General features: G+C 40.7%; 1 protein-coding gene across 2 annotated transcripts in view; it reads right to left on the bottom strand.

Annotated features, from left to right (window-relative positions):
- LOC110154053 (dynein axonemal heavy chain 9) overlaps nucleotides 1-27,573 on the bottom strand; it is a 567,616-nt gene that overhangs the window by 29,972 nt on the left and 510,071 nt on the right. For both annotated transcript variants that reach the window (XM_020917987.2, XM_055150409.1), the window contains exons 72-74: nucleotides 23,993-24,184; nucleotides 18,844-19,035; nucleotides 2,455-2,625 (exon numbers count right to left, since the gene is read on the bottom strand). In XM_020917987.2, the coding sequence (XP_020773646.2) occupies nucleotides 2,455-2,625; nucleotides 18,844-19,035; nucleotides 23,993-24,184 (555 nt within the window). The remainder of the gene's footprint in view (nucleotides 1-2,454; nucleotides 2,626-18,843; nucleotides 19,036-23,992; nucleotides 24,185-27,573) is intronic.

The raw sequence follows: 27,573 nt of genomic DNA on the forward strand, positions 1-27,573 counted from the left end.
TTTACTCAAGTATAGTGTTACTTTAATACAAATATTAGTCAAATAGGAGTAAAGGTATACAGCTAGAGAAGTTCTCAGAGTGCAGTGTTGTGACTGATCTGTGCTCCTGAACAGAGGCAGCAGACACACACAATCACACACACACATTGTGCTGTCAATACAAGGAGAGAGGAGGTTACAAAGGTGCTCATATGGACAATGTTTTTCAAATCAATATTTTTGAGCTGCCACCCGGAAGCCATTTTCAATCTGACCAAGCGCCATGGATCAATCTCCCATGAAGCACTGCTGTATGAAAGAGGGATTACACCACTGCTCTAATACGAAGCCTTTCTCCTCTCTGACCGCGGGCTCAAAGTGAGAGGACCAACCAGCCATATTTACTGTGCATCAATAATTTTTAAGCATTCGAAATTGAAAGTTTTCCCCACAAAACCGCACAGTGTGTAGGTCAAAGTCAGGGCGTGCTGGCTGTGGTCGGATGGCAGCGTCGTGAGTAAACAGTTTTTATGTGGCGCTGGTGATTTATGCGTTTAAAATGTGACACAGGTATAGAGCGGCTCTCACAGCAGCACTGAAGCACAAAGCACTGCTCACAAATGTCCGCCCAGTGAGATCACTTTGACTCTGACAGGAGCAGAGCGAGTGCAGCACCTGTCGTGCTCCTGCCCCTCCCACACCCGCCCAGTGCCAGAGCAGAGCGGGGGATTATGGGACCTCTGTGTGCTGGAAGCTGAGGTACTTCATCTTTTTAGTGTGGCCAGAGCATTCAAGCTTGCAACACTGAGTGAGTTTCCAGGCACATCAGTATCCCAGTTATTAACCATGTTCCGGTTAGGGCAGTATTCAGGATCTGCTGTTTCCATGTGCTGAGAAATCAGGACACTCATATCACTGTGTACATAATCAAATGTAGTATCCTGGTTTCTTGACATACTGTATTTTATAGACTATAAGACACCGGATTATGAAGCACAACATCAGTAATGTTGAATTCTCTCATCTATTTTCATAAGGTGCACTGGATTATAAGGAGCATTAAGAGAAACACTTGACGACACTTGAGACTGATCCTTAGCCCAGGAGTTCACGATCCATTGGCAGATCGTGGCATAACTCGCCCGGTGTTGCCTCCCTTGGTGAATGTGGATTACGAATGTGAATGTGGGTGGATCATTTAAATCTTGATTTTTATTTTACCTGGTCCCTGAAGGGTTGACCAGGTTTTGTACTCACCCTGTGTGTGTGTCTGCCATTTATGGACCATTTGGTTGGCAGTTTGGTGAGGATCTGAGATCATTTAAGGTCACGCGGGTCAATTGAAAGGTCACAGCAATTTCTGAACCAGCTGCAGCCTAAAATATTCACCCAATCACACAAGTTGGCACACACATAACCGGGGCACACTGGATGGTACAGGTTGAAAGGTCACTTGAAGGCCAAGGTAACCAAGGTCAAATATGTGTTTTTGGTTGTAACTCTGGGAAGGATGGAGCTCGAGGAACGGGAGTGTCTCAAAATCTCAGAAAAATTATTATCTATTTATAATTCTATGCATTTGTATAGTCAGATATTCATAGATGATCACTAATTATAACAGTTCCTTTCTCTTTCAGTGTAGCTGTTAAAATTCTAATTGGAAGGAAAATAATTTCCATTTGTTGTTTTTCTGGTGATACACAACACACTGATCTACAGTCACACAACTAACACACACACAACTCATGAACAATGACATTTTGGTTCCACACAAGTAAACACAGACATTCTCATGTGTGACCAACATCACACTAATGTTCATGGGCCTGTACACATACACACATTGTATTGTGGATATAATGATCATGTCATATGGGCTGAGCTCCTCATAAACTGCTTCTGTGGTGATGAACTGACCCACCGACGCCTCATGGGACCAGGTTGATATTTCTGATTGAGCTTGTTTCTTTCTATTTCTCTATTTTTATTTTTTATTAAATTGTAATACGGGTTATTTATTATTGTGTCCAAGTGAAATATATCTGAAAAATGTAATTGTGATTTTTGAAGGTTCAAACTTAATTTCTTTTTTTATAGTTAAAGTTAGAACATCATTATAAATGTATGTAAATAACAGAATTAACAGAAGATCTGAATGCCCTTTACTACAACATAGATAGAACTGAAACAGTTAAAATTCTTTAAACTACAATAAAAATACAAACCAAAAGCAAAACTCAGGTCCCCATGAAGTAAATCCTTTAATATCAGAACCTCATTCAAAGTTCAGATTTGGGTTAAAATAGTTTAAGATTAAGATGTAGGTGAAGGTTCTAGTTAATAGTGATTCTGGTTAATAGTGATTATGTTTAATAGTGATTATGGTTAAGGTTAGGATCAGTCCCCAGAAAATGAACTGAACTCAGTGTAATGTCCCCGAAAAGCATGGGATATGTGGATGTGTGTGTGTCTCACCTTGTCCTCCCTGGTGGCCCCGCCCCCCTCGGCCCCGCCCCCGTCCCGTGGCTGCAGCTCCAGGAGGGTCCGGAACAGTTTGTCGGAGCTCTGGGTGAGGAAGCCCAGCTCTGCGTTGGGGTGGAGGCCGTAGAGGTGAGGAGACTCCGGGGGGAGGGCCTCGTCTATGTACTGAAACACAACACAAATATCACCATCACGGACTCATACTGATGCACGTGCACGTGATGTCATCAGTATTCTCTGGTGGGAAAGTAACTGAAAGTACTACTACTAATAATATAATAATACATTTTATTTACAGTATATAACCCTTTTCAGGACACTCAAAGACAAACACATATTACAAGAGTCAAAAGAGTAATGAGCAAATAATGCAGGAAAGATAAAAACTGTGAATCATGTTGTGTAGACAGATGGGTCTGGAGATTTGACTCTTCTGTTAGAAGCTCTGTTATTCAAGTTAACGTCTATTCATACTTCATAAGAACATAAGAACTTTGTTCTTGTTCTTGACGTGATAAGAACAAGAACAAAGTTCGTTTGGGCTCTGACATTTCATACTTCAAAAGATGTTCTGCTGCCGAACTGCCCCGCCCCCTCACAAAAATACCTCCTTTCTTGTCCTTCTTTCCCTCATCGTGGACTTCAACAAGCACAACGTCCTCCACTACTGCACTGAGTCTAATGAGAAGTATCTTACAGTTTTTTCATCACAACAGTAGCCGATGTAAATAAAGTAACTGTACATGAGTGAAATGACTGCTGTTAAATTAAGAGCTGCTCTGAACCTGATCTCTTCTTGTCATACTTCATACTTCTTATTAAGTATGAATAGACCTTTACACTTTAATCTGATCTTTATTTTAACACAGTCTAACCTGAAAGAGCTCATTTGATCACAGGCTCCTGAAAATGTGTCTTTTGTATTTTGTCTTGAGTTTTCAGACTGTGTTCAAATTGGTTGTGTTTGCTAATGTGTGTATTGTGTCACCATGGTAACTGATAAACATTCTACCAATAGAGATTCATGTAGAACATCCCCAGCATGACATCACTGAAAAGTATCAAATGACATTATGATTGTGTTTTATGAAGAAGGGAGAAGGCGATCTGCTGTGAAATGACTTTTCTAATCGAGAGTTGGACTGATTTTGATTGGACCAAAGAAAAACCTGCACACATTGGCATGAAGAAAAAAGCAGAATGATGGGAGAAAAGTATATTGATACTTTGCAGCTGATGTTATCAACAATCAATATCTCCTGAGGGTGTGATACAAACTGTAGGCACTGCTCTGTCTGAGGCTTTATTTAGATTCTAATCTGAGTTTATTTGAACACAATCTGACCAGAGAGAACAGACTTTGTTGGAACTTATTTTTACTGTTGAACACGCTCCTCTCAAATATCATCACAGTGAGTCACTCTCATTATTTTGTAGAAAATCAAACTCCTAACCAGGACCGTGGCTGCTTGTATTGATCACAGGCTCTTGAAAACATGCTCTTTAAATCCATTTTGTTTTGTTTTTTTCTTGAGTTTTGATGAATCAGCCTAATTATTCATCATCCACAACTTCCAGAAACCAGAACAGATTTGGCCAATCAAATTTGGACAATAAAAGTCTGTATAATTAGACTCTCTGGGTAAGATACATTTTGCTCAAATACATAAAAAAAAAGTCAAGTACAGACTCTTTAAAAGAAATGGGATAGAACTTTTCTGTCCATCCCAGGCTGTGTCCCTATTTATTCTAAACGCGTCACTCCTGGAAGGCTCTACACTTCAATCCTGCCCTAACTCCTCCCAGTGCAGTGCTGACAAAGTATTTGAGTACACTAAACTCACTGCTAATGACCAGCATACACAGAGGAGGCCAGCCCTGCCCATCTGCTACTGCGCAACTAACATCAATATGCTTTTAAGTGCGTACACATGAAAGACGCCACGCTCGTGTGAAATAAAAGCTCTTCTAATCACAGCCTGCGTGGGGACCTGAGCTGGAGGAGAGATGTGCCTGTAATACACGCCGCAGTTTGATCTGTTATACCTGCTTTGGTTTCAAACTCCAGACAAAGTGCTGAGGCGGAGATTCCACTTGTTTATACGATATTGCAAATGTACAAAGTTTGGTCCATATGGAGGACTGTGAGATAAGACCAAAAGAAGGTACGCACAAGGTGAGTGTCTCCTCTCATCTTAAATCAAGCGAGTTCTGCTGACGAATACTTATGCAACACCTTTTCAACTCCAACCGCTCACTCAGAGGGCACATTTAGAATGAGTTTTGTACAATATTTTTTTAAATCTAAATACAAATGACTTTCCGGTGCACTCTGAAACAAAGCAAGAGACATGCTGCCCGTTTTGTCTCTTGGTTTGACTGGAATGTTTCATAGTGTGGCATTAAATATACATATCTCCTTGGAGGCAGGCAGATAGATAACTATGCTGTGGAACTTTCCTGGCTTAACCACAATGAAAAAATACTAGGTCACATTTTTATACAGCACTTTTTGTCTTTCAAGGCATTCAAAGACTCAAAGAATCAAGAAACCACTCACCTACCCATTCATACACCAGTGTACACAGTAGGGCCCAACTGATATGGATTTTTTTTTTTTGTGGACAATGTGATACTGATAAAATGGGAACTAGAGGTGCTGATATAAAACCAGATATATTTAGCAATGTAAAAATTCACTATAAATCTTCAGTTGATTATAAAACTTAGCTCAGGCTCTACTGGATTTTAAATTGGGTTTGTTTAGGCGACATTTATTGTTATTTTAGCTCTTTACGTCACATTTAAAGACAGTAGGTCGACCTAATGACATTTTTGCATGATATTCTAGCCAATGAAGGAAGTAAAAACTACCGCTATCAGCCTTCAGCAGTAAATGTGGTGTGGTAATTAATTATGCTTTAATTATCATTCACACCTCTGTTCACAGCTCATTTACATATCAATGCAGGTTCATGTGCAGACGCTATAGTCACTTTACACTAGGCCAGTGTAAGAAAACAGACTGTTTATGTGTGGGAGCTACAGCAGCGAAGAGCTAAACTATGAGAATGAAGAAAAAGAAGCTTCAAAACCGACACATCTGCAACACACACATCGCTCACACAGGAACCTCTCAGATCACAAGTCTGCAGTAATAAGTGTCCTTTAAATCCTGACTCAAAACGGTTGTTCGTAAATATAATATAATCCAGCATGTTGACAGGAGCTGCGGGTGTAAACAAGCGAATGTAAGTGACGTGACTCCAGTGGTGTGTTCAGAGGCAGTGCGACAAATGACTCCGCCGATAAATACTGATGAGACGCCACATATTAGGACATTTATCTCTCTGTAAATTGGATTAAATTGACTTAATACAGTCTTGGCTTTATAACGAGGTATAACCTGCCCACGTGGACTATCAGCCCAGATCAGCAAGATTTAGGCCACTAGACGATATGTCTCCAAGTGCCCATATCGGCCGATAATACTGGCCAACCGATATATCCGCCTGGCCCTAGTACACAGACTACAAGTCACTAAGGCAGTATTCATCTGTGGGAGCTGGAATTGCACCATGGATTTCACCGCTCAATGAATGATGTCAAGATCAGGATTTGAACCACTGATAATCATATAATCAACTAACCTTCTCTCTGTATAGTCCCAGTTAGTGCAAACGAAATGAATTAGGCTTGTAAAACTAGGTGCACATCATTTATTAGGATTGTTAAGGAACAAAATATATGGCCTTGTTCTATCCCTATGCAGCGTTTGCATGTTCTCCATGTGTCTGTATGGGTTACCTCACTCCACTCCAGGTTTCCCCCATCAACCCAAAACCTGCATAAAGGTCAAATCCTCCAGCTAACCTAGTCCTGACCAAGACCAGCTCCAGATCCCCTGAGGTCCTGAGGACAGTCCCCAGCACCAGTGAAGGAGACGACACGTTTCCCTACGGGCACAATGAAGTGTACCTAAAACCCTAAACCTGTATTATTAAAATCTTCTCAATTCCAAAGCACACACTCTTCGTTCCAAAGCAGGAGCGCACTAAAGTGGAGTACACAGACTTAATCCTGGTGCAGTCTCTGTCTGTTGTACAACATCTGCTTCCTTAAGTTGAACTCGTCCTGTCGATCATCATTTGTGCTCAGTGTGCGGCGCAGAGGTAAAGACAGGAGCGAGGCCGAGCTGTCACACCCACTGTACAGACACCAGCGCCGGGGAGGGAGAGGGAGAGGTGAGGCAGGGCTGAAAAACGACACAGAGGGACAGAGAGGGAGAGACGCAGACCGATGGAGAGAGATAGATAGAGATAGAGAGAGACACAGAGTGATAGGTAAATATAAACACAGATACAGAAAGAAATAGAGAGATCGAAAAAGAGAGATACATGGAGATAGAAACAAAGAGAAAGACATAGATAGATAGATGGAGAGATAGAGAGAGAGAGATTAGGGATGCATCGATAATCTGTGTATCATTCATTCATTCGTTTTTCAATATAAAACCAAAAATAAGAAAATGATTATTTGTCTCCAAAACCAAAACTAAAAAAACAAAAACAAAAAAACAGATAATGATTAGTTTTTTTTTAATTTTTCGATAAATTAAAAATGGAAAAAACGAATAACGTCCGTTTTCCGACTTTCGTGTCTGTGATGTTGGACTTCTGCACCGCATACGGACTGAACCAGGACTGATCCAGGACCGGGACCAGATCGGAACCAGACTGGGACCAGACCGGGACTGAGACCGGGATTGAGACCAGGACCAGACCGGGACGAGAGCGAGACTGAGACCGAGACCAGACCGGGACCAGACCGCGACTGAGACCGGGACCAGACTGGGACCAGACCAGGACCAGAGCGGGGCTTAGACCGGGACCAGATCGGGATGAGACAGGAACCAGACCGGGACCAGACCAGAACCAGACCGTGACCAGACCGGGACTAAGACCGTGACCAGACTGAGACCAGACCGGAGGTTCAGAGCCCATAGCAGGGCTGGAGCTCGAAGCTGAGGCTCAGACCCTGCGGAGGCTCCGAGTCAAAGCTCGGAGTCCACTCTGGTCCCGCTCTGGTCCCACTCTGGTCCCGGACCTGGATCAGTCCAAAATCGAAAAACTGAAAAAAACAAATCGTTATCCATTTTTTCAGTTTAGTTTTGGAGACAAATAATGAAGAAAATTGTTGTTTTTTCATTTTCTTATTATTGGTTTTATATTGAAAAAGGAATGAACGAACGATACACGGATTAACGATATTCGATATAATATCCTATCATAAGAGCAGTCAATACGCATGTCCATATGCACGTGTCCCTCCATGCGCTCTGTGTGTCATTTATTTTGGTTCGAAAGGGAAACCGTTCTCTTGGCGTCCTCCTCAGATGCAGCAGAAAACAACCAGAGGGACTTACAGCTGTAATATTCTAACAAAGGAGAGTTTGATCTTTCACTCACTTTATTTTACTTTGATAGACCCAGGAATGACAAAGATATTCAAATAAAAGTTTAAATACTTTAAAATCGCTTTTGGCTTCTGCTCTAATCAAACGCACTCATATTCGCACACGCGACGTGACTCACGATATACACATCTTTTTCTCAGACTCTGCCTCATAAGTTTTACTCAGAAAATGGTCTCTGAGAAATTTCTATGTAATATAACAGAGTTTGAGTCCAGAAAGAGGATGGGAGACGCAGTGTGTCTGTAAAAACACAGACTGTAGGGGGCAGTGTGGGAGGAGCTACGTACTGTCTCTGTTTCATTAGCATCATAGGGTTAAAATTTTACTCATTAGCAGAAAAAACTTACATGAGATTTTTTTTTTTTTGCGCCTTAAAATGTATCAAAATCAAATCAATATCATGACCCATGTATCGAATCATGGGAAAACCATATCATTGCATCCCTAATAGCGATAGAGAGACTTATAGAAAGAGAGGAAGAGGTAGACTACACACACTTCCGCAGGGGACAGTGTTGAGATGGAGGAACTGTCTGCTCTAAGCATTTGACCCCAACACCTGTACCGTATTTCCCGCACCATAGGACTTAATCCTCCAACTCCATCAAAAAATGACTGTGCGCCCCACAAACCAGAGCGCCCTATACACGAATCCACTCGGGTGTCCCAGCACGACTTCAGTAAACTACAAAGCCACAACACCCACAGAACACACAACACACACAGAGCAGACAGCAACCACACAGAGAAACACACCCACAGACACACTCATCACTCCACGCCGTCGAGGAACGGAACGGAGGAACGTGAATCCGTGTATCACTCCTTCATTCGTTTTTCAATATAAAAACAAAAAATAAGAAAACAAAAAACAACAGTTTTCTTCATTATTTGTCTCCAAAACCAAAATGAAAAAACAGATAACGATTCGTTTTTTCCGTTTTCGATTTTGTGTTTAAATGAAGAACGTTTCTCTTTTACGTGACTTCCGTGACTGCGATGCTGGACTTTTGCACTGCATATGGACTGAACCGGTACTGATCCAGGTCCGGGACCAGACCGTGACCAGATCGGGACCAGCCTGGGACCAGACCATAGGCTCAGAGGCCACGGCAGGGCCGGAGCTCAAAGCTGAGGCTCGGACCCCGCGGAGGCTCAGAGTCAAAGTTCGGAATCCGCCCTGGTCTCGCTCTGGTCCCACTCTGGTCCCAGACCTGGATCGGCCGTTATCCATTTTTTCCATTCTTCATTTAAACACAAAATCGAAAACTGAAAAAAACGAATCGTTATCCGTTTTTTTCATTTTGGTTTTGGAGACAAATAACGAAGAAAACTGTAGTTTTTTCGTTTTCTTATTTTTGGTTTTATATTGAAAAACTAATGAATGAATGATACATGGATTAATGTGCCACTTCTAGACACAACTGAACAACTGAGTCACTGCGAACACGTCGACAATCCGTTGGTCCCAGACAGCACCCTCCCTGAAAAAAGTTTGAAAATAGACCATTTAAAGACAGTGCACCTTATAATCTAGAGTGCCTAATAGTGCAGAAAATATGGTATATACAGGAGCCTGCTGCCTCTCAGTGGGATGATATAATACTCCCTACAATGGAAGCATAGCCGGACTGGACTGCACTTGACTAGGATGGACAGTTGGACAAAACTGTCACAATGTTATGAAGGTTCTTGTTCTCAGGACTGATCATAAATAAACTTCTACTTTGTTAGAACTCTGTCCTCATGCTCATAGACGGTGTAAAAAGTGGACTAAGTGAGTGTGCTATCACCCACAGCTCAAGTCAAATGAAGCTCACGGTGCTAGCAGTTATGGGGCAAATTTGGAGCCGAGATCCATATCAGGAATAGGAATATATTTACAGACAAAATAAAATAAGAAACCATGATCATGTACATAGAGCAGGGTAACACAAATATTTTAAGACCAAAATGATGAGACTCACTACAACAGTTACAGAGACAGGTGATAGTTTTTCCATGTAAAGTCAATTAGAGCCAGAGTCGATGGAGCCAGAAGCGCCCCCGTGATCGCTTCCTATTTGAAACTATGTCCATTTATATACAGTCCATGGCCATGCCTCTTCTAACAATCTCTGGCTCCATCCACACTAGTTCATATTCGAGTCGTTTTCATTGTGGATGCAGTGTTCGTTCACACTAATCCGACTGAATTAGCCCAGAGACAGAACGATCTGGTGCCTCCAGCTCCCACGAATTCATCTGATCCGGCACTGTGTGGACTACTGAAAACACTGACACTCTGATGTAAATGCTAAGAGGCTATCATGTATTCATATAAACGGTCTATGAGTATGACCTGCACACATATAATCTCTGAAAAGTTTCACATGAACCATCTCCAACACAACAGAAACACAGAACAGACTCACCATCAGCAGAACACCCCTCTGTCACAGAAAGAACACTCATATTCCACTGAGTCGTGTCCTTTAGTCCGACAGAAGTTGAACCACATCGGGCACAATAGAGAGTTGTTTTTTTGAGCGCTCAGTTAATGCAAAAGAGTGATGTGATTTTAAGTTTCATTTCTGTAAAATGTAAACACATATTCTCAAAGCTGTGTGAATAGGGAAGACTTCCACACAGAAACGACGTGTGTGGAAGCAGATCATTTCCAATACAGTGATACGCGGATTCGTTTCAGTGTAAACGAGGTCTCTGACTACTTCAATTTATTTGAAAACACATAGGAACTGGCAGCTGGAAGTAAGGAGCTCATTCTACTTTCTTATTCTATAATCAGTTTGAGAACCAAAACAAATGACAACATACACAATGTAACCATCATGTTCTGTTTTGACTGTTTTGTAATCACCTCCAGTATGATGCTTAAATTAATTAGGTTCCTCATCAGAATCATACTTGGAGTTTTGTTTTGTTTCACTCATACAAACCCTGCATATTTAGTTCTCTCAAACAGAAAACACGGTGACACTTGATAATAACTATACCTTATTTAGCCTTAGTAAAGCATGAACAAAGACTTAATTAATAAGGAACAAAGACTTAATTAATAATGATTCATGCTTAGTAACTACTTAATTACTACCTTAATTAGCACTTGCACTTAATTTGCCTGTGCTGTAAATAGTTACTCATAATTATTTCATACTTAATTACTCATGGACTAACCATTTGAGCATTTATTAATCATTAATAAGCTATGACAGAATGAATTATTAATAATGTAATGCAATGATCATTCAGGCAGCTGTTATCTGTTAGTTAAGTCTTTTTGAGAGCTTTTCTAAAGTGAAGACGAATTATGCTTTATTAAGCATTTACTAAGTGTGAATTATTATTCATTAAATCTTTGTTCATTATTAATTAAGTCTTTGTTCATGCTTTATTAAGGCTAAGTAAGGTGTAGTAATTATAAAGTGTTACCGAAAACACTTCTCTTCCACCTTGTGATGTCATGAGGTGATATTGCTCCACTGTGATTGTTCACTCCATACACCTTCACGAGAATGATTTGGAGAATTTCAGCCCTGGAATTGCCAGTCTCAACTAAACAAAAGGTAAAAGGAGCTGTTAACCTGAAAATGAACACTACATGACATCACAAGGTGGAATAGAGCATTTTGAGCTTTAGCTGTGTGAATGAAGCAAAACAATACTTCAGGTCTGATTTTTGATAAGTTTTTGTGATAATATTAAGGTTTTTTTTATATTATAAAGTGGCTAAAAATCTCACAAGAGTTATATAATATATGAGCTTTATATACAAACCCTATAGTCTCAATAAAGCAGCAGTATATTTCTGCTCATACGGTGGGTGTGTATTTGTTTAACAGCTGTAGTAGCTCCAGCAGACTGGTCCTGACCTCTGCTCTGCCTCATTCATAAACTGTGCAGAGCTAAAGAAAAGCACACTCTGAATGTAAACAAAACATCTGAAAGAAAAAGAACCTGACGTGAAAACACCACCAGGGCGACTGAGGCTGCTGTGTGCCAAGTTATATTATGGCATGTTTTATAATAAATAAATAAATAAATAAATAAATAAATGAATAAATAAATAAATCAAAAATGCAATGTGAGTTGGTGCAGTTAAAGACACTGTATGTGAACTTGTGTAACTCTTCGGCTCAGGGTCCCTCAGGCTTGTTTCTGTGGATATGTCAATGCTCTGCCTGTATGTAAGTATGGCATTAAACACAGGCGGTTTTACTGCTCAGAAATACCTAGAAAAACAGGCATTCTGACTGAGCACGGTCACCTCTCCACAGATCTGACCTGTAACTTGAGCATGGTTTAGAATAAAAAGGTTTAATACCAGACAAAGCAATAACATCTTCTACCATCCTATGTGTTTTAGAATCGATTTACTGATCATTTTTAAAGCTTGTTTAGGTCTTGCACCAAGTTACATTTCAGAACTTTAAACCCCGTACGAGCCCCCGAAGCTGCAGATCTTCAGGCAGGTCTCTGTGGCTGTTCCAAAGTCCAGGCTCCAGACGAAGGTGCTGAGAGTCTTTTCAGTCCGGGCGCTTCAGCTTTGGAACGACCTGACTGAGGAGATAAGACTCACACCATCAGGATCATCTTTTAAATCACTTCTTAAGACTCATTTTTATCGGTTCACCTTCCTTTAACTAGTTTTAGCTTGTTTCTATTCCCTATTTCTTTTTATTCTATTTCTTTCTTTATTTATTTATTTATTAGAATTCATTGGATTGTTTGTATCATTGTCTGTTTTTGTCAGAGGTGGGACTTGCAAGTCGTGACTTGGACTTGAGTCAGACTTTTTCTCACTATTTTTAGGGTCTTGAGCCTTGACTTGATAAAAAGGACCAAGACTTGGGACTCGACCTGGACTTGAGGGTCAGTGACTTGGGACTTGACTTGGACTTGAAGCCTGTGACTTGAGAAGCACTTTTAAATCTGAATTTTTTTCTATTTTGACCATAATGATTCACACTAAGATCTTGTCAAGACATTTACAAAGGAAAAATTAACTAAATTAATTTCTACAGCTCTTATATCTATAAATAAACTATAAATGCTCATATATAAATATACTATGATTTTTAAGTACAATTTATCTTAGAATTTATATAAATTGCAAAACTCTAAGCTATATTTGGTACTTTGGTTTAAAGATTTGAAATGACTTGAAGCTCAAAGCAGATGACTTGGACTTGACTTGGACTTATGCACCAGTGACTTGAGACTCGCCGTGGTCCCACCTCTGGTTTTTGTGTGCTTTCTGTCTGCTATTTTTATACTTTTTGTATAGCACTTTGTAAACCTCGTTTTTAAAAGTGCTTTATAAATAAAGATGTATTATTATTATCTCCATGAAGAAAAAAATTTGATGAACCCCTCAGCAAAAAAGTTACACTATGCATCTTTAAAGCAGACCTATTATGCAAAATTGACTATTCAGAGCTTTACCGCAATATGGCATTTTGAAAGTAAGAGATTAACAGTTGCCCAAAGAAGCACAAATCACTCCAAATAAAACTCTGACAGAGTAAAACAAGAAGAAGAAAACAACTATAACATGGTTAAAAGTTGATTTTGTAACTTTATCTTCTGAAAACAGTGTTAGTTCCAAGACTATTTTTTCTATGCAAGGTGATTTGGGAGGTGTTACTTAGCACACTGGGGTATAAAATGTACTTGTAAGAAGAACAGATACATCAAGCTTTGGTAACAACTGATTAATATGTCCAATTATAATGAGTCTCTATTGTGTTGAAGACTGTGGACTATATTTAAAGACGGCGCTCGGAGACTTGGCACCATACTCCAACTTTCTTTACAAACATTCAGCTATGCCAAAGAAGTAAACGTCTGCACCTCTGAGAATATCTATATATCTCAGCACGCAATCTGTTCCTGGATCCTTATGGGAAATCACATTACATTAGGACTCGTAGAACTGTCCCGTCTCCACTGCTTCATTTGGCAGCAGCCGGTTTCTGTCACATTAAACCAACACACAATAGGAGGAGGGATGCTAACGGTGCCAGTGCTTATGGTACATGGAGACAGGCCAGATCTGTTTAATGCTCAGCCTGCACGCGCTGGATGTATTTCAATCCACAGCTTAAAAACCCTGTACACAGTTCCTCCCATGTGTATGAATAAAATCTTACAGATACGTATACAAATATATAGTATCCACTGCTCTTGAGGTCAAAGTAAGACCACTATGTTCTGTCTGCGTCTACCAAGGGCTTTGCTTTATTGTCTGATAATCACAAAGTGTGGCTCCATATTTGGAAATCTGACTGCGAGTATCATAGCAACCACAAGAGCAAATCATGACTGAGGTGGTTAAATGTGGCCGCCGAAAAGCAGGAAAGGGGCCAACGAAACACATTAGCTGTCAATCAAACCTGGTGTTAACATTAGAGGGAGCGACCTCGGGGAATGAAGTTGTCTGCTTGGTCTGTTATTTATGTTCATATCTTGATTTAGGAACAAAATAGTGAAATTACTCATCCAGAATCATGCAGAGCGGGTTAATACGAACATTTAAGAGTAAAATGACGAGGCTCACAGCAGCAGGTACAGAGAGAGCAAACTAGGGATGTAACAACAATCGAAATATCATGATATCGTACCATCAGCTATCACAATAATATCTTGGACCATCACAATATATCGAATTACAAGTGTCTTTGCTTGAATTAACAGTTATGGTGCAGCAACAGCTGAAAAAAACAGAGGGAACTACATCGACCATGATCCTTTGCTCCATTTCAGCGCAGACGACAAGAAGAAATAACAGTTCTAACACTTTTAAATCTTAGTTCTTTGGATTAAGTCTTGTCAAGGCATTTTAAGAGGAAAAAGTAGCATATTAACAGTTTTGTTTGCCACAAAATATCACAATAAATATCGTACTGTGAGATGTAAATCATGAAAATATTGTAGCAAGAGATTTGGATATTGTTACATCCAGTGTTGTGCAAGTTCACACTTTTCATGAACTAGCTCAAAGTTCAGTTCACACTTGTTCAAAGTGAATAGTTCACGTTCATAGTTCACAATTTTAATTTCAAACTAGTTCAAAGTTCAGTTCATTTTATATTTAGATGAGATCTGTAAATGAAAGGCTGCATTTATTTTTCAAACTGACTTCTGGTTTACAACAACTTTACAAGATGTTGACTGTTGGACAAGTGACTTTAAAACTGTAATGTGTTATTTATGACTTGTTACTGTCATTTCAAAGTCATTTGTTACATTACAATATTACTGTATTTAAAATGTAAAACATTACACGACTATTGTAGCACTTTTAATTTACTCTAATCAAAAGAACTGTTAAGATGCTGAACTTTTGCGCCGTATATGGACTGAACCAGGACTGAATCAGGACTAAACCAGGACTAAACCAGGTCTAAACCAGGACTAAACCAGACTGAACCAGGTCTAAACCAGGACTAAACCAGGTCTATATCAGAACTGAACCAGGACTAAACCAGAACTGAACCAGGATTAACCAGAACTGAACCAGGTCTAAACCAGGACTAAACCAGGTCTAAATCAGGACTGAACCAGGTCTAAATCAGGACTGCACCAGGTCTAAACCAGGAATAAACCAGGACTAAACCAAGACTAAACCAGGACCAAACCAGGACTAATCCTGGACTAGAACTTGGAATCTAGCACCGCCCCTGAGTGAACCCCGAGTGTGATCGGGCGTCAGCTGCGTTTATCTCGGTGGAGCGTGGACTTCTGCGTCGGTCCTTTCGCTCAGGATCACGGTCTACGCGGGCGAACCTCCGGCGTTTCACCGCTGCTGATATCGCGGTGATTTTAGCAAATTTGTATGAAGAAAAACGAAAAACCCACCATTTCAATCCAGGTTAAAAAAGCATTGTGACGCGCGTTACTGACATATGTACCAAGTAAAATAATACGCGCGTGGAGCAGCACGTCCTGTGCGTGTAGATTTCAGAAAATAGGATCTATCCTATTTTTTGACGCTCTACAGGAGTTTAGGCCCGTATCCCCATCAAAATCCACAGAGAGCATGTATCTATTGTTGTATTTGTGCATTTACCATCAGCACATTGTGCTCCCTGGGCAGTTCTGTACCATGTGAAAGAGCCCAGATCCACATAGACTGTTAATTAGTGCTTTGAAATTTACTTTTGAAATCGTTGCGTTTGCCGTGGTCAGCCTGTACAGAAGGTATATATAAGCAGCTAAACGCGCCCAGTCAAGTTTGATTGACTTCCCATTGAGAGACACAAGAGCCCGTACGTTCCGCTAAAGCTGCCGGTGGAGTCGCCTTCGCGTTGACACGCGGCTGTGGTTTCACGAGGTGAAGTGCGAGCAGATCGTCACTCGTCAAATTCCGACGTTTAACTGAACCCCAACAGTGACGTACGTCGTTCATCACACATAATTTGAACAAATTCACGTTCAAGTTCTTGATTTACAAAAGTGTTGCGTTCAGTTCAAAGTTCACTGAAAAATGAACGTGTTCAATGAGCGCGTTCTTTTGAACTCGTTCATGCACAACACTGGTTACATCCCTACTGCAAACTGTTTAAAACTAACTACTTCCCATTCAGTTTCAGTCACTGCTGACCACTAATGCTCATGTACACATTTCATTCTAGGCACAGAGGGTGGAGGGTCTTAGTCTGATTCATCAGCCGGTTTTACTTTGTTTCACTTCGTACAAACTGTCTGACCTCGCAACCTTAGATTTCGTTCGCTCGACAGTAGGCGGGTACTTTTTATCATTTAATCAGTCACTGCTATTTGGTCGTGATGTATGTAATGTGCCGCTAACAGGGTTAACTGGTATATTAAGCTTTTCCCAAATCCTGTAGGAAGAAGAGCAGTCTTTCATCTTGATAAAATTCACCAAACATTCTCTTTGTTCCATCTTAAAATCCTCAATCTTGGGAATCATTGGGAACCAACACAGAATATATGGCTCTTCACTGATTGGCTGGTGCCCGAACTCGCACTTCCGGGGTTTTATGTGAACCATCTAGTGCACAGGTGTCAAACATAAGGCCCGGGGGCCAGATCCGGCCCTCCAAGACCTTTAATGTGGCCATTGGGTGATTTTCTACAAAAATATTTTAATTATATTTTCTATTAAAATATTGGTAATTTTCTGTGCTTAGCAGCACAGAATTTTTCTCAACATATCAGCGTCTCCAGCGTCTCTGTACGTGGCCCCTCCCACCAGAGCAGCACAAATGAAGACTTGTCTCTTTCCAAACGCTCTTAAAGGACGATCGTTTTGACTGTTGACCGTGACACCCTCATCAACAAAATGTCAAAAATGAGAAAAGTGGAGCCGAGTGCAGGATTTTCCAAGAAAAACTGACTTATTCCTATTTGTGTACAAGTTCATGTTAAAACATTGTGTTGAAATTTTATTTTTCTTAAAGTTTCAGGTTGTTCATAATATTATAATATTATAATATTATAATAAGAAAGAGTTCATCAATTAAAAAAGATTTCTGTAGTAGATTTGTGTTTCTCTGCACAAATATTTGAACTTATTGTTATTTTTGGGGTTTATATGACATGAGTTTTCTGATCCGGACACTTTGGGATCAAAGTAGGTTGGATACCACCCCCGGACCAAAATGAGTTTGACACCCCTGGTCTAGTGTATTCTGATTCATGACTTAGTCGCTGGAGAGAAATGAAATTGAGCGGAGGCACTAGGTGGCGCCAGTGTGGCTAGAAGGGTCTTGCCTATGAACACAATCACAAAACTTGATCCAAGCCACTATTGTCACAATTTATGTTTTAATAATAATAATGATTTTTTAACAGTACATTATTCATTCACCCTACACTCGGTGGTGGTGGTCTTATAACTTTTAAGTTCCTATAGGTGTGTACTGGCTTAGAACTTCAGTGTGCACTAGACTGAGTGGTAACCAACAACACTTTTGCAGTGTGTGAGAGATTCAATCATTTGTTTTCCTCCACCAACAGTAATAAAACTCCTCTACGCCAATGTACACACTAGCACCGGCATCTGTTATGCTGCTTGAAGCATATGGTAAAATAACTCTATAATTGTGAACTGGAGAGCTGCGGTTTCCAAAGATTATCTGCTCATCAAACTGTGAAAAGGACGTTGTTACCCTGCACAGTCAATAGTAGAAAGCTGTAGTACTGATAGAATGTGCTGAAGGTAGACCTCAGAAGTGATAGTACTAGCCTACACACTCACACACTTACTCTGGAGGTTAGGTGGGTTAAGTGTCTTGCCCAAGAACACAATATGCACTAGAGGGAGCAGGGATTAAACTGCCAACCTTCAGGTCAGTGGGAAACGCTGAGCTACAGCCGCCCATTAAAAGGCTGGGTTCCTGTGACATCACCATTCGAAACTGCACATAAAAGTGACAGTGTAAAATACAAGTGCAGGGCTGGTCAGGATTCTACAGTAGTATTTCTTATTCGGCCGTCAACATGCGGAGATTTTAGCCTGGTTTATGGCCAGTACCTCTGTAATTACTGGCTCTACGCAATTTAAATAAAAACTGGTACATTTAACATTGTCTCTGGCAGCAAAAGAACAAAAAAATCACTTTATTAGAATCAAGGAAAAAAAAGAAAAGAAAGAAAAACACACAAAGACATGACTCCCAATGTCTCCCAATTAATATGGCAAGTTTGAAGAAAAATGAAAAAAATGAATAAATAAATAATAAACAATAAACTAAATATAATAATAATAATAATAATAATAATAATAATAATAATAATAATAATAATAATAATAAAGTAAAAAAAAACTACAACACTGAAAAAATTTAATTAAATTAAATTAAAATAGAAGAGTTGCTCTGACTCTTGCCCTTCATCTGACATTCAGACACAGTTCCCTCCCTGTAGCTAACTAGCCCCACCTGGTGGTAGCCGCTGTAGTCCATGTTCCCGGGCAGTTGGAACCCCGGGGCCAGGTGGTGCTCCCCCTCCATCATCTCCGGCCGGATGTACTCCTCCAGGTAGGCCCTGCACAGGCGCCGGTCCCAGTCGTCTGTGATGTGGCCCCCGTACATGATCTCCCCAAACAGGTAGCGCAGGTCGTCGTATGGCACCTGGAGCACAAAGCAGTGTTAAAGGACGGCCTGGGTACGCTCGTCTAAAGTCTGAGCCATGGCACATTTTTTTATGGCATGGCATGCCATGGCACATTTTTTTAACATGTTAATTTTGTAGCTTTATTTTTTTATTTTTTTTTTTATTTTTTTTTACTTAACATTTAGGATTTTTGACCAACTATGAAGTGGAGTTCAAAGGATGGAAGTTAGGGACTATTAGGCTACGTTTAGACAGCAGGGCTTAACACTCAATTCCGATTTTTTTGTGAAATCTGATGTTTTTGCAAGGTTCACATTTCACATTTCCAGTTAAATGTTACTTGTATGTGATCTCCAGTGTGAACATGAAAAGGCCCGAAAGTGTCCCGCATGTTCACTGAAGACACGACGACGTCAACCGCAGCGAGCGTGCTCTGTGTTTATGGAAGTTGTTCAAACATGGATGCAGCACTGAGCACCTGGAGATTTTAAAGTTCCTCTCGTACCAGAGCCAGAACATGAACAACTTACTTGTTTTAAGGAGGAGATTGAGAAGGAGAAGGACGAAGTTTTTGGCCGTGGTGTTTTGTGGGACAGTGGCAGTGACGTCCGTTGAAAGGAACGTGTGGATGTGGAGACGGAGCCAAGAGTGGTGAGTGGTGATGTGCTTCGCTTCAGTGACATGGAGTTCATTAACAATTTTCGCCTACTTCAGCGCAGAATTGTGACGTTTGTGTCTTGTTGATAATGTGCAGGTCGAATGAATGCGCTTTGACCGTTCAGACTGAACATGTCAGATGTCAAAAGATCAGATATGTATCGGTTTCAGGAGCACATATCCAAGTGTCCTAGGTCGCATATGAAAAAATCGGATCTGTGTCGTTCAGACTGTCATTAAAAGATCAGATACAGGAACATAGAGGCCAAAAAATCGGATTTGGGTCACTTTAGGCTGCAGTCTGAATACTGCCTTAGAGTGTGTGATTTGAGCGGTTTGTGTTTCCTGTATCTATGCAGACCCAGCATCATAAAAGTAACAAATTACAGTAATGCATTACTTTTTGCTGTAACGCAGTAATGTAAGGCATTACAGGGGAAAAAATAGTAATATTTTACTCGGTACAAATGTGAGTAACGCACGTTACAATGGTTTTTTTTAACCTGGATTGAAGTGGTGGGTTTTTCTTCATACAAATTCGCTAAAATCACCGCGATATCAGCAGCGGTGAAACGCCGGCGATGCGCCCTCGTAGACAATCAGGTGACCGCGGGCGAAAGGACTGACAAAGAACTCCACGCTGTTTAGACCTGGTTTAGACCTGGGTCAGTTCTGGTTTAGACCTGGTTTAGACCTGGTTTAGACCTGGGTCAGTTCTGGTTTAGACCTGGTTTAGACCTGGTTTAGACCTGGGTCAGTTCTGGTTTAGGCCTGGTTTACGCTCGTCCCTCCCTCTATCGCAGTTCACTTTTCGCGGTCTCGCTGTTTAGCAGATTTTTTATTTTTTTTTTTTTTTTTTGTGCAATTTTGCATGCCCCTTTTTTTTTTTACATTGTATGAACATGTGTTGCGTTCCTCCCGCTGCGTCCTGACTGGCTAAGGGACTCCTGTCTCCTGTACAGTACAGTACAGAATGTGTTCAGCTGCCAAATTTAAATACATGTTCAGTCTCTAGCAGTGTGATTCTGAAGTGCTGTACGGTTGCAAGTTTTCTCCCCGACGAAACCCACAACGTTGACGAAACTTTCTGCACCGACAAAGGCTCCTGCACTCGCACCCAAAAGGCAGAGGAAGATGCAGCACACAAAAAGTTGGACTTCTGGACACGCTGAAGGAAGGTAGAAGTTACGCGCTGTAACAGACTCTTGCACCGGCTCGGGAACCTGCAAATAGTTGCTGAAATCAGGACCGTGAGCCCGAGCAGCAGGGTCCATAAAGAGCGATCGGGCGACAGCCACTCTTACCTCCGTGAGGTGCGGAGCAGAGCCGCTCCTTTCTCCTGCGGTCACCTTCGAGCCCGTCCCTACAGTGAGTCCTGTTTTAGTCCTAGTTCAGTTCTGGTTTAGTCCTGGTTTAGACCTGGTTTAGACCTGGTTTAGACCTGGTTCAGTCCTGGTTCAGTCCATATACAGTGCAAAAGATATTTTGGTGAGAGTAACTTAAAGTAATGCAATAGTAATGTAATGACTTACATTTTAAATGCAGTAATATTGTAATGTAACGAATTACTTTGAAATGACAGCTATTTGGACTAGTGCTGTCATGCGATAAAAAAAATTGAGAGATTAATTAATTATGATCTGTAATTAATTAATCTAATTAATCTCTTTTTAATCTCACCTAAAAATTGCTGAGAAAAGCTTCAATTTGAGGTATTTTCATTTAAATTCATTATTACATTATTGTGGCAGATCAAAAGACTGATATAGAACAAAAAAAAGTGACTTTATAAAGTCATTTATTGTTTAACAATAATCATCATTATTATTACTATTACTAAACTGCAGTGCTGGGAAGGTGACTTTTAAAATGTACAGATTACAGATTACATATCCCAAAATGTAGTTTGTAACATAATCCATTTAATTACTTAAAGTGAGTAACGTAATTTGAATACTTTGGATTACTTGATATTGTCATGCTTTTTAAAACTACATGAATGTAGCAACTGCATCCTGCAAATTCTTGTTTGTTCTCTTCAAATTGTCTGTTGAGCCCAAGTCTCCATGAATAAGAAACTGTTTGCTGTAAAGTAGCAAAGACGAGGAAATCTGAACATAATAACTTTTGTCTACTTAAAGACAATAAAAAGTCCAGTCTTTCCTTAACCATATTAAAAATATTATTAATAGAGAAATGCTTTATATATGAGATCACTGGTTTAGTCCTGGTTTTAGTCCTGGTTTAGACCTGCTTTAGTCCTACTTTAGTCCTACTTTAGTCCTGGAATGGGTTAGTCCTGGTTTTAGTTCTGGTTTTAGTTCTGGTTTAGTCCTGGTTTAGTCCTGGTTTAGTCCTGGTTTAGACCTGGTTTAGACCTGGTTTTAGTTCTGGTTTTAGTTCTGGTTTAGTCCTGGTTTAGACCTGGTTTAGTCCTGGTTTAGACCTGGTTTTAGTTCTGGTTTTAGTTCTGGTTTAGTCCTGGTTTAGACCTGGTTTAGACCTGGTTTTAGTTTGGTTTTAGTTCTGGTTTAGTCCTGGTTTAGACCTGGTTTAATCCTGGTTTAGTCCTGGACTGGTTTAGTCCCGGTTTGGAGGGTTCTGGTTTAGAGGCGCACAGGAGGAAGCGGTGTCCGCAGTAACTACGGAAGGAAACGTGGTCTGCGCGTTCTCAGGTTAATGCCGATGATGAAGGTGTGTGTTTGTGTTTGTGTGTGTGTTTGTGTTTGTGTGTGTTTGTGTGTGTGTGTGTGTGTGTTTGTGTGTGTGTGTTTGTGTGTGTGTGTGTGTGTGTGTGTTGTGTGTGTGTGTGTGTGTGTGTGTGTGTGTGTGTGTGTGTGTGTGTGTGTGTGTGTGTGTGTTTGTGTGTGTGTGTGTGTGTGTGTGTTGTGTGTGTGTGTGTGTGTGTGTGTGTGTGTTTGTGTGTGTGTGTGTTTGTGTATAGGACAGTAGTGCAGACATCATGAGCCTATGCAGGTTGTTTTCACCAGTGACATTTAAGTTGTAGGCGATTTTATATTTGTTATTTTCTTTTATATCTCACGTCGGGAGAAGAATTTCCAAGACACGAATGTGTTTTTACCTGTGCACTGCTGCCTCTGTTCTACGCCAACGTTAACATGACGTTTACATCGCTCTTACTGCGTGCGTTCTGTGTGGGTTTCCGGCAATGAGTGGAATTACCGAAATAAAAAAATTCATAAATGTGTTTTTTGTGTGTGTTGTTGTCCCAACAACACATAAAAACAGATTTTATAATAGAGCAACTCGTATTCAGAAACAATAAAGTTAGAGATTAAAAATGAAATTAACGCGATTAAAAAACATAACCCACTAAATATGACTGTAATTAATTAATCACAATTAACGCAATAATTTGACACCCCTAATTTGTTCTTGATTCTAGATCTGGGCTCCCTTCTGTTAAAACAAAAGTGGTAAAGGTGTACAGTTCTGGTTCAAAAGTTTAAAAGGAACCAGTTCCACAAAAATGAATAGTTTTCACCCACAGGAGGAGCAGGACCCCATTTCAGAGACACACTGAGCCTACACATGCTGCTGTTTACAGACAAAGTGCAATGGAGAAAGGAGAAGCTGTCAAACCCCCACTTTAGGAACCTCTGCTCTAGATGATACATCGTATATCTCTGCTTTGAAGGCCCCAGAAAGCAGTGAGCTTTCACACTCACTCTTCACATATAATATTCTGGGCCACTCCAGGAGGATAACAAAAGAGAGAAAAAAAATCTTCCGCTTTTGCATTGATTTTTGATTTACAGTGAGATATTGAATTACAGTGAAATATTGAATAACAATCTGTCTTGTTTTATTCATATATTTTTTCATACAATAAAAAAGTTGTCACCAAACTGGGTAAATTAATACTAATCAGATTCTGATAAACTTGTATCTTGTCACTGACAGGGCTCACTGGAGCACTGATCTCTGAGACACAGGAAGTCTGCCATATCAGATTGAATTTCTGCCACCACTTTCACTGCATGTTTATCTTAACATATATGTCTAGAATGTAATTGGTTAGTTTTTAGTGCTGATAGTTTCTGTCTCTAACAGTTTATTCCTTAGTTCTAAGTTGGTGTTACTTAGGGTGAGAGCAGCAGCTGTTAAATTGTGTCTGATCCAATCTGAGCTTTCTACATTGTTTAGAAACCACACAAACCTTCAGTCTCCTCTGAAGTAAAGTTACCACAATTTCACCTGCACCTTTAGATCCCCGGCCTCTGCCCCAGCCTTTAAACACTTCACATTTCCCATTAAGATAACACGCTGTGGCCTTTGTGGAGGGATCCAGCGCACCTTGGGGCTGGCCTCCAGGTAGTTGTAGAGCACGCTGATGGAGATGGTGAGGTCTCCGGTGTTGAAGGGGTACGTTCTGTTCCAGCCTTGGGGACCAAACTTGCTTCTCTGGGACACGACGGCGTGGAAGTAACACAGAGAGAACAGGATGTTTTTGAACTCACTCTCCCGCGAACACATCTCCAACGTGTCCTGTAAAACAAGCACAGCACAGCCAGGGTCATGCCTGCCACACAGTCAGGGTCGCTCCTGCCACACAGTCAGGGTGACTCCTGCCACACAGTCAGGGTCGCTCCTGCCACACAGTCAGGGTCGCTCCTGCCACACAGTCAGGGTCGCTCCTGCCACACAGTCAGGGTCGCTCCTGCCACACAGTCAGGGTGACTCCTGCCACACAGCCAGGGTGACTCCTGCCGCACAGGGTGAGGGGAAGCTGGTGGTGGTGAGGTGGTTGTATTGATCTAGTGTGTGCTGTGTAGTTCTGATCTATGACCTGTGGATGATCATGTGATGATCATTTGCACATATGAAATGACAATATTGATCTACAGTGACTTTAAAAGAATCAAGTCCTCTGACTTCTGTTAGAAAACTATGGCGCTAAATGAGAACGTCACAGTAAATATCATTCAGAGCCGTGCTGATGTCGGTGCCTCAGATGGAGATCTGCAGATCAATCAGCTGATTTTTTGTTTCATTTGTACCAAGATGACTACACGATGCTGCCAAATCCTATGGGCATCATGGATTAAGAAAATCAAATTGGAGAATGAAGTACGTCACAGTGGGCGTGTAACTGGTGTCTGTCAAAACAGGAGCTGATCGGCGTCTTGAAAAGTGATAAAAATGAATCCAGTGTGCACGAATCAATTCAAATAGAACTTTCACGGGGTAAATGGTGAAGGGAATCAACTATACCATGTCTAAAACCTCTGTAAAGTCCATTTTGCACCATAGGTCTGCTTGAAGTGCATATGACAGGTAAGATATATCAACATATCAAATATTTCTTTGTTTGGTGAGTCTCTTTGTCAAATATTTATAATATATCATCATCCAAGTGTCAGTTTATGAAACTGGGAACTCTACATCAATCATCAATACACAAATCTCCTGAAAATGTATGGCTTTGCCTGGAGTAATATTATTTATTAATTATCTCCTTTGCATTTCTTAAAGTCACAATATGTAACATTTTAGGCAAAAAATACACAAACATACATCTTTACAGTGAGCAGGCTCAATCAAAGCTTATTTATCCTGAGGACGGCCTTCTGCTTGTTTCCATGGAAATGTTCCTTTGGCTATAATCTCCAACAGTATGGTTTAAAACATATCCATCTCTACGCAGAATGTCCCAAAGTATGATTTATTATCTTGTTGTAATGTATGTATTTCACCAGGACAGTCCTGCTGAGATTTGGAATTTAATTTCAGGAATGTCCTGGCCTTTCATTTTGACAATGTGAAAGACCAGAGCTGTCTTACAGTAAAAGAATACTCACTGTAGTATCTGTATTAGGGCCCGATCGATATGGATTTTGTTATGGCCGATTTGAAACCGATAAAATGGGAGTTGGAGCTGCTGAAAGCCGATATAATCGCCGATATATTTATTAGTGATGTTAAAATTCACTGTAAATCTTGAATTGTTTAAAAAAATTAGGTTTGGCTCTAGTGGATTTTAAATTGGGTTTATTTAGGCAACATTTATTGTTATTCTGCCTCTTTACATCATATTTACAGACAGTAGGTCAGACTAATGGCATTTTTGCATCACATTCTAGCTACTAGTGATGAGTATTCCAGTTCTTTTTAGAGAACCGGCTCTTTTGGCTCGGCTCACTAAAAGCATCTGGCTCTTTCAGGCTCCCAAGCGGCTCTTCAGATTGTTTTGTTGCAAAAAGGACTAAAGCAGGACTAAACCAGGACTGAGTGTCGGGACTCGGTCTCTATCTCTCTCCGTCTCTCAAGCCCAAGATAGAGTCTATCTATTTTATGCTGAACTACAGGCAAACATGCACGTTTTTCTCTCCTATGCACACGCAGATTTCTGAAAGTTTCGATTTCAGCCGCTGCCGCTGTCAAACTCCCACGAGTCTGCACGAGACATGAAGAGAAAAAAAGTGAGAGAAAGAGAAAACACGACTCCCAATAAGGAGCAGGCTCCTGTCGTTCTCTTCAAAGAGCCGGCTCTAAGAGCCGCTTCATTTGCGACCGACTCATCACTACTAGCTAGTAAAGAAAGTACCGCTATTAGCCTTTAGCCGTAAATAGGTGCGTGTCGTGGTAATTAATTATATGTGGATCATTCACACGTCTATTCACAGCTCATTTACATATCAGTGCTGGTCCAGTAACAAATATACGGCCAATACAGTCACTTTACAATAGACCAACAGAAAACAGCCTGTTTATGTGCGGGAGCTACAGCAAGTTAGCGACGCTACCCAAAACTAGCTTTAAAATCGACATATTTCCAACACTCAGCGCTCACACAGGCTCCTCCTCACATCACAAGTCTGCACTAATAAATGTCCTTTTAAACCAGACTCAAACCGATTGTCTGTAAAAAGAAAATAATCTCAGAGTTGCACATGGATCTGTGTCTGCAGGTGTAAACAAACACACATGAGTGACATGACTCTGTGGTGTGTTCAGGGACAGTACAGACACACACACAGACAATAGACTCCGCAGATAAATACTGATGTGGAGCCACATATTAGGACATTTATCTGTCTGTAAATTGGATTAAATGAACATAATGTAGAGAGTCTAAGATTTATAACGACGTATCACATGCACATGTGAAATATCGGCCCATATCAACAAACGACGGATAGTCGATACGTCTCCAGGAACCCATCGGCCGATAATATTGGCTAACCGATATATATATCGGTCGGGCTCTAATCTGTGATACAGTAAGAATACTCACTGTAGTGTATGTGATACAGTAAAAGTATGCAGTATTTTTAGTATTAGTATTGAAACAAAAACAGCACTGATGCACTCTGTTGGCTCTACATTAGCACAAATCCAGGTGATCCAAGTGTCAGTGAGTGTGGAGCAGATGCTCTTGTTGTTTTTGCTGCGTTGTCCACACACGTCTGTAGTCCACAGCTCCATGTGCTCTGAAGCAGAGCTCTTGTGGCTGTGTTCAGGTTGGACGTGTCTCAAAATGGCCGACGTGTTTAATTTAGCGCGGTCCCCAGCAGTGCGCTGCGGAGCCCGTCAGCACCGGGATACAGCCGTGACAAGGTGCCACTAAAGCCAGAGCCCAATTCTCTTTTAATTGTCACCAACTGTCAGCGCGCTTAGCTCCGGGGGTCCCATTGGCTCCTTATTCCCGACAGGCAAAAAAAAAAAAAAAAACACCTAAATGCCACTGTATAATCAGAAGAAAAATACAGTTAAATAAGCCTGCCAATAAAGTCTGGTGGAGGACTCAGTGAGCAGCAAGTGTGACGTATGGCAAAGATGTTTCATCACGTACACTAAATCTCCTCGGCTCTTGTGTATCACACAAGGCCTGTTACACTTGTATGGGGCTTTTGCTAACACACACACAGATCACC

The sequence above is a fragment of the Boleophthalmus pectinirostris genome, unplaced genomic scaffold (assembly GCF_026225935.1).
Source record: "Boleophthalmus pectinirostris isolate CB_2022bp ecotype Guang Dong unplaced genomic scaffold, ASM2622593v1 HiC_scaffold_14, whole genome shotgun sequence".
Lineage (NCBI taxonomy): Eukaryota > Metazoa > Chordata > Actinopteri > Gobiiformes > Gobiidae > Boleophthalmus > Boleophthalmus pectinirostris.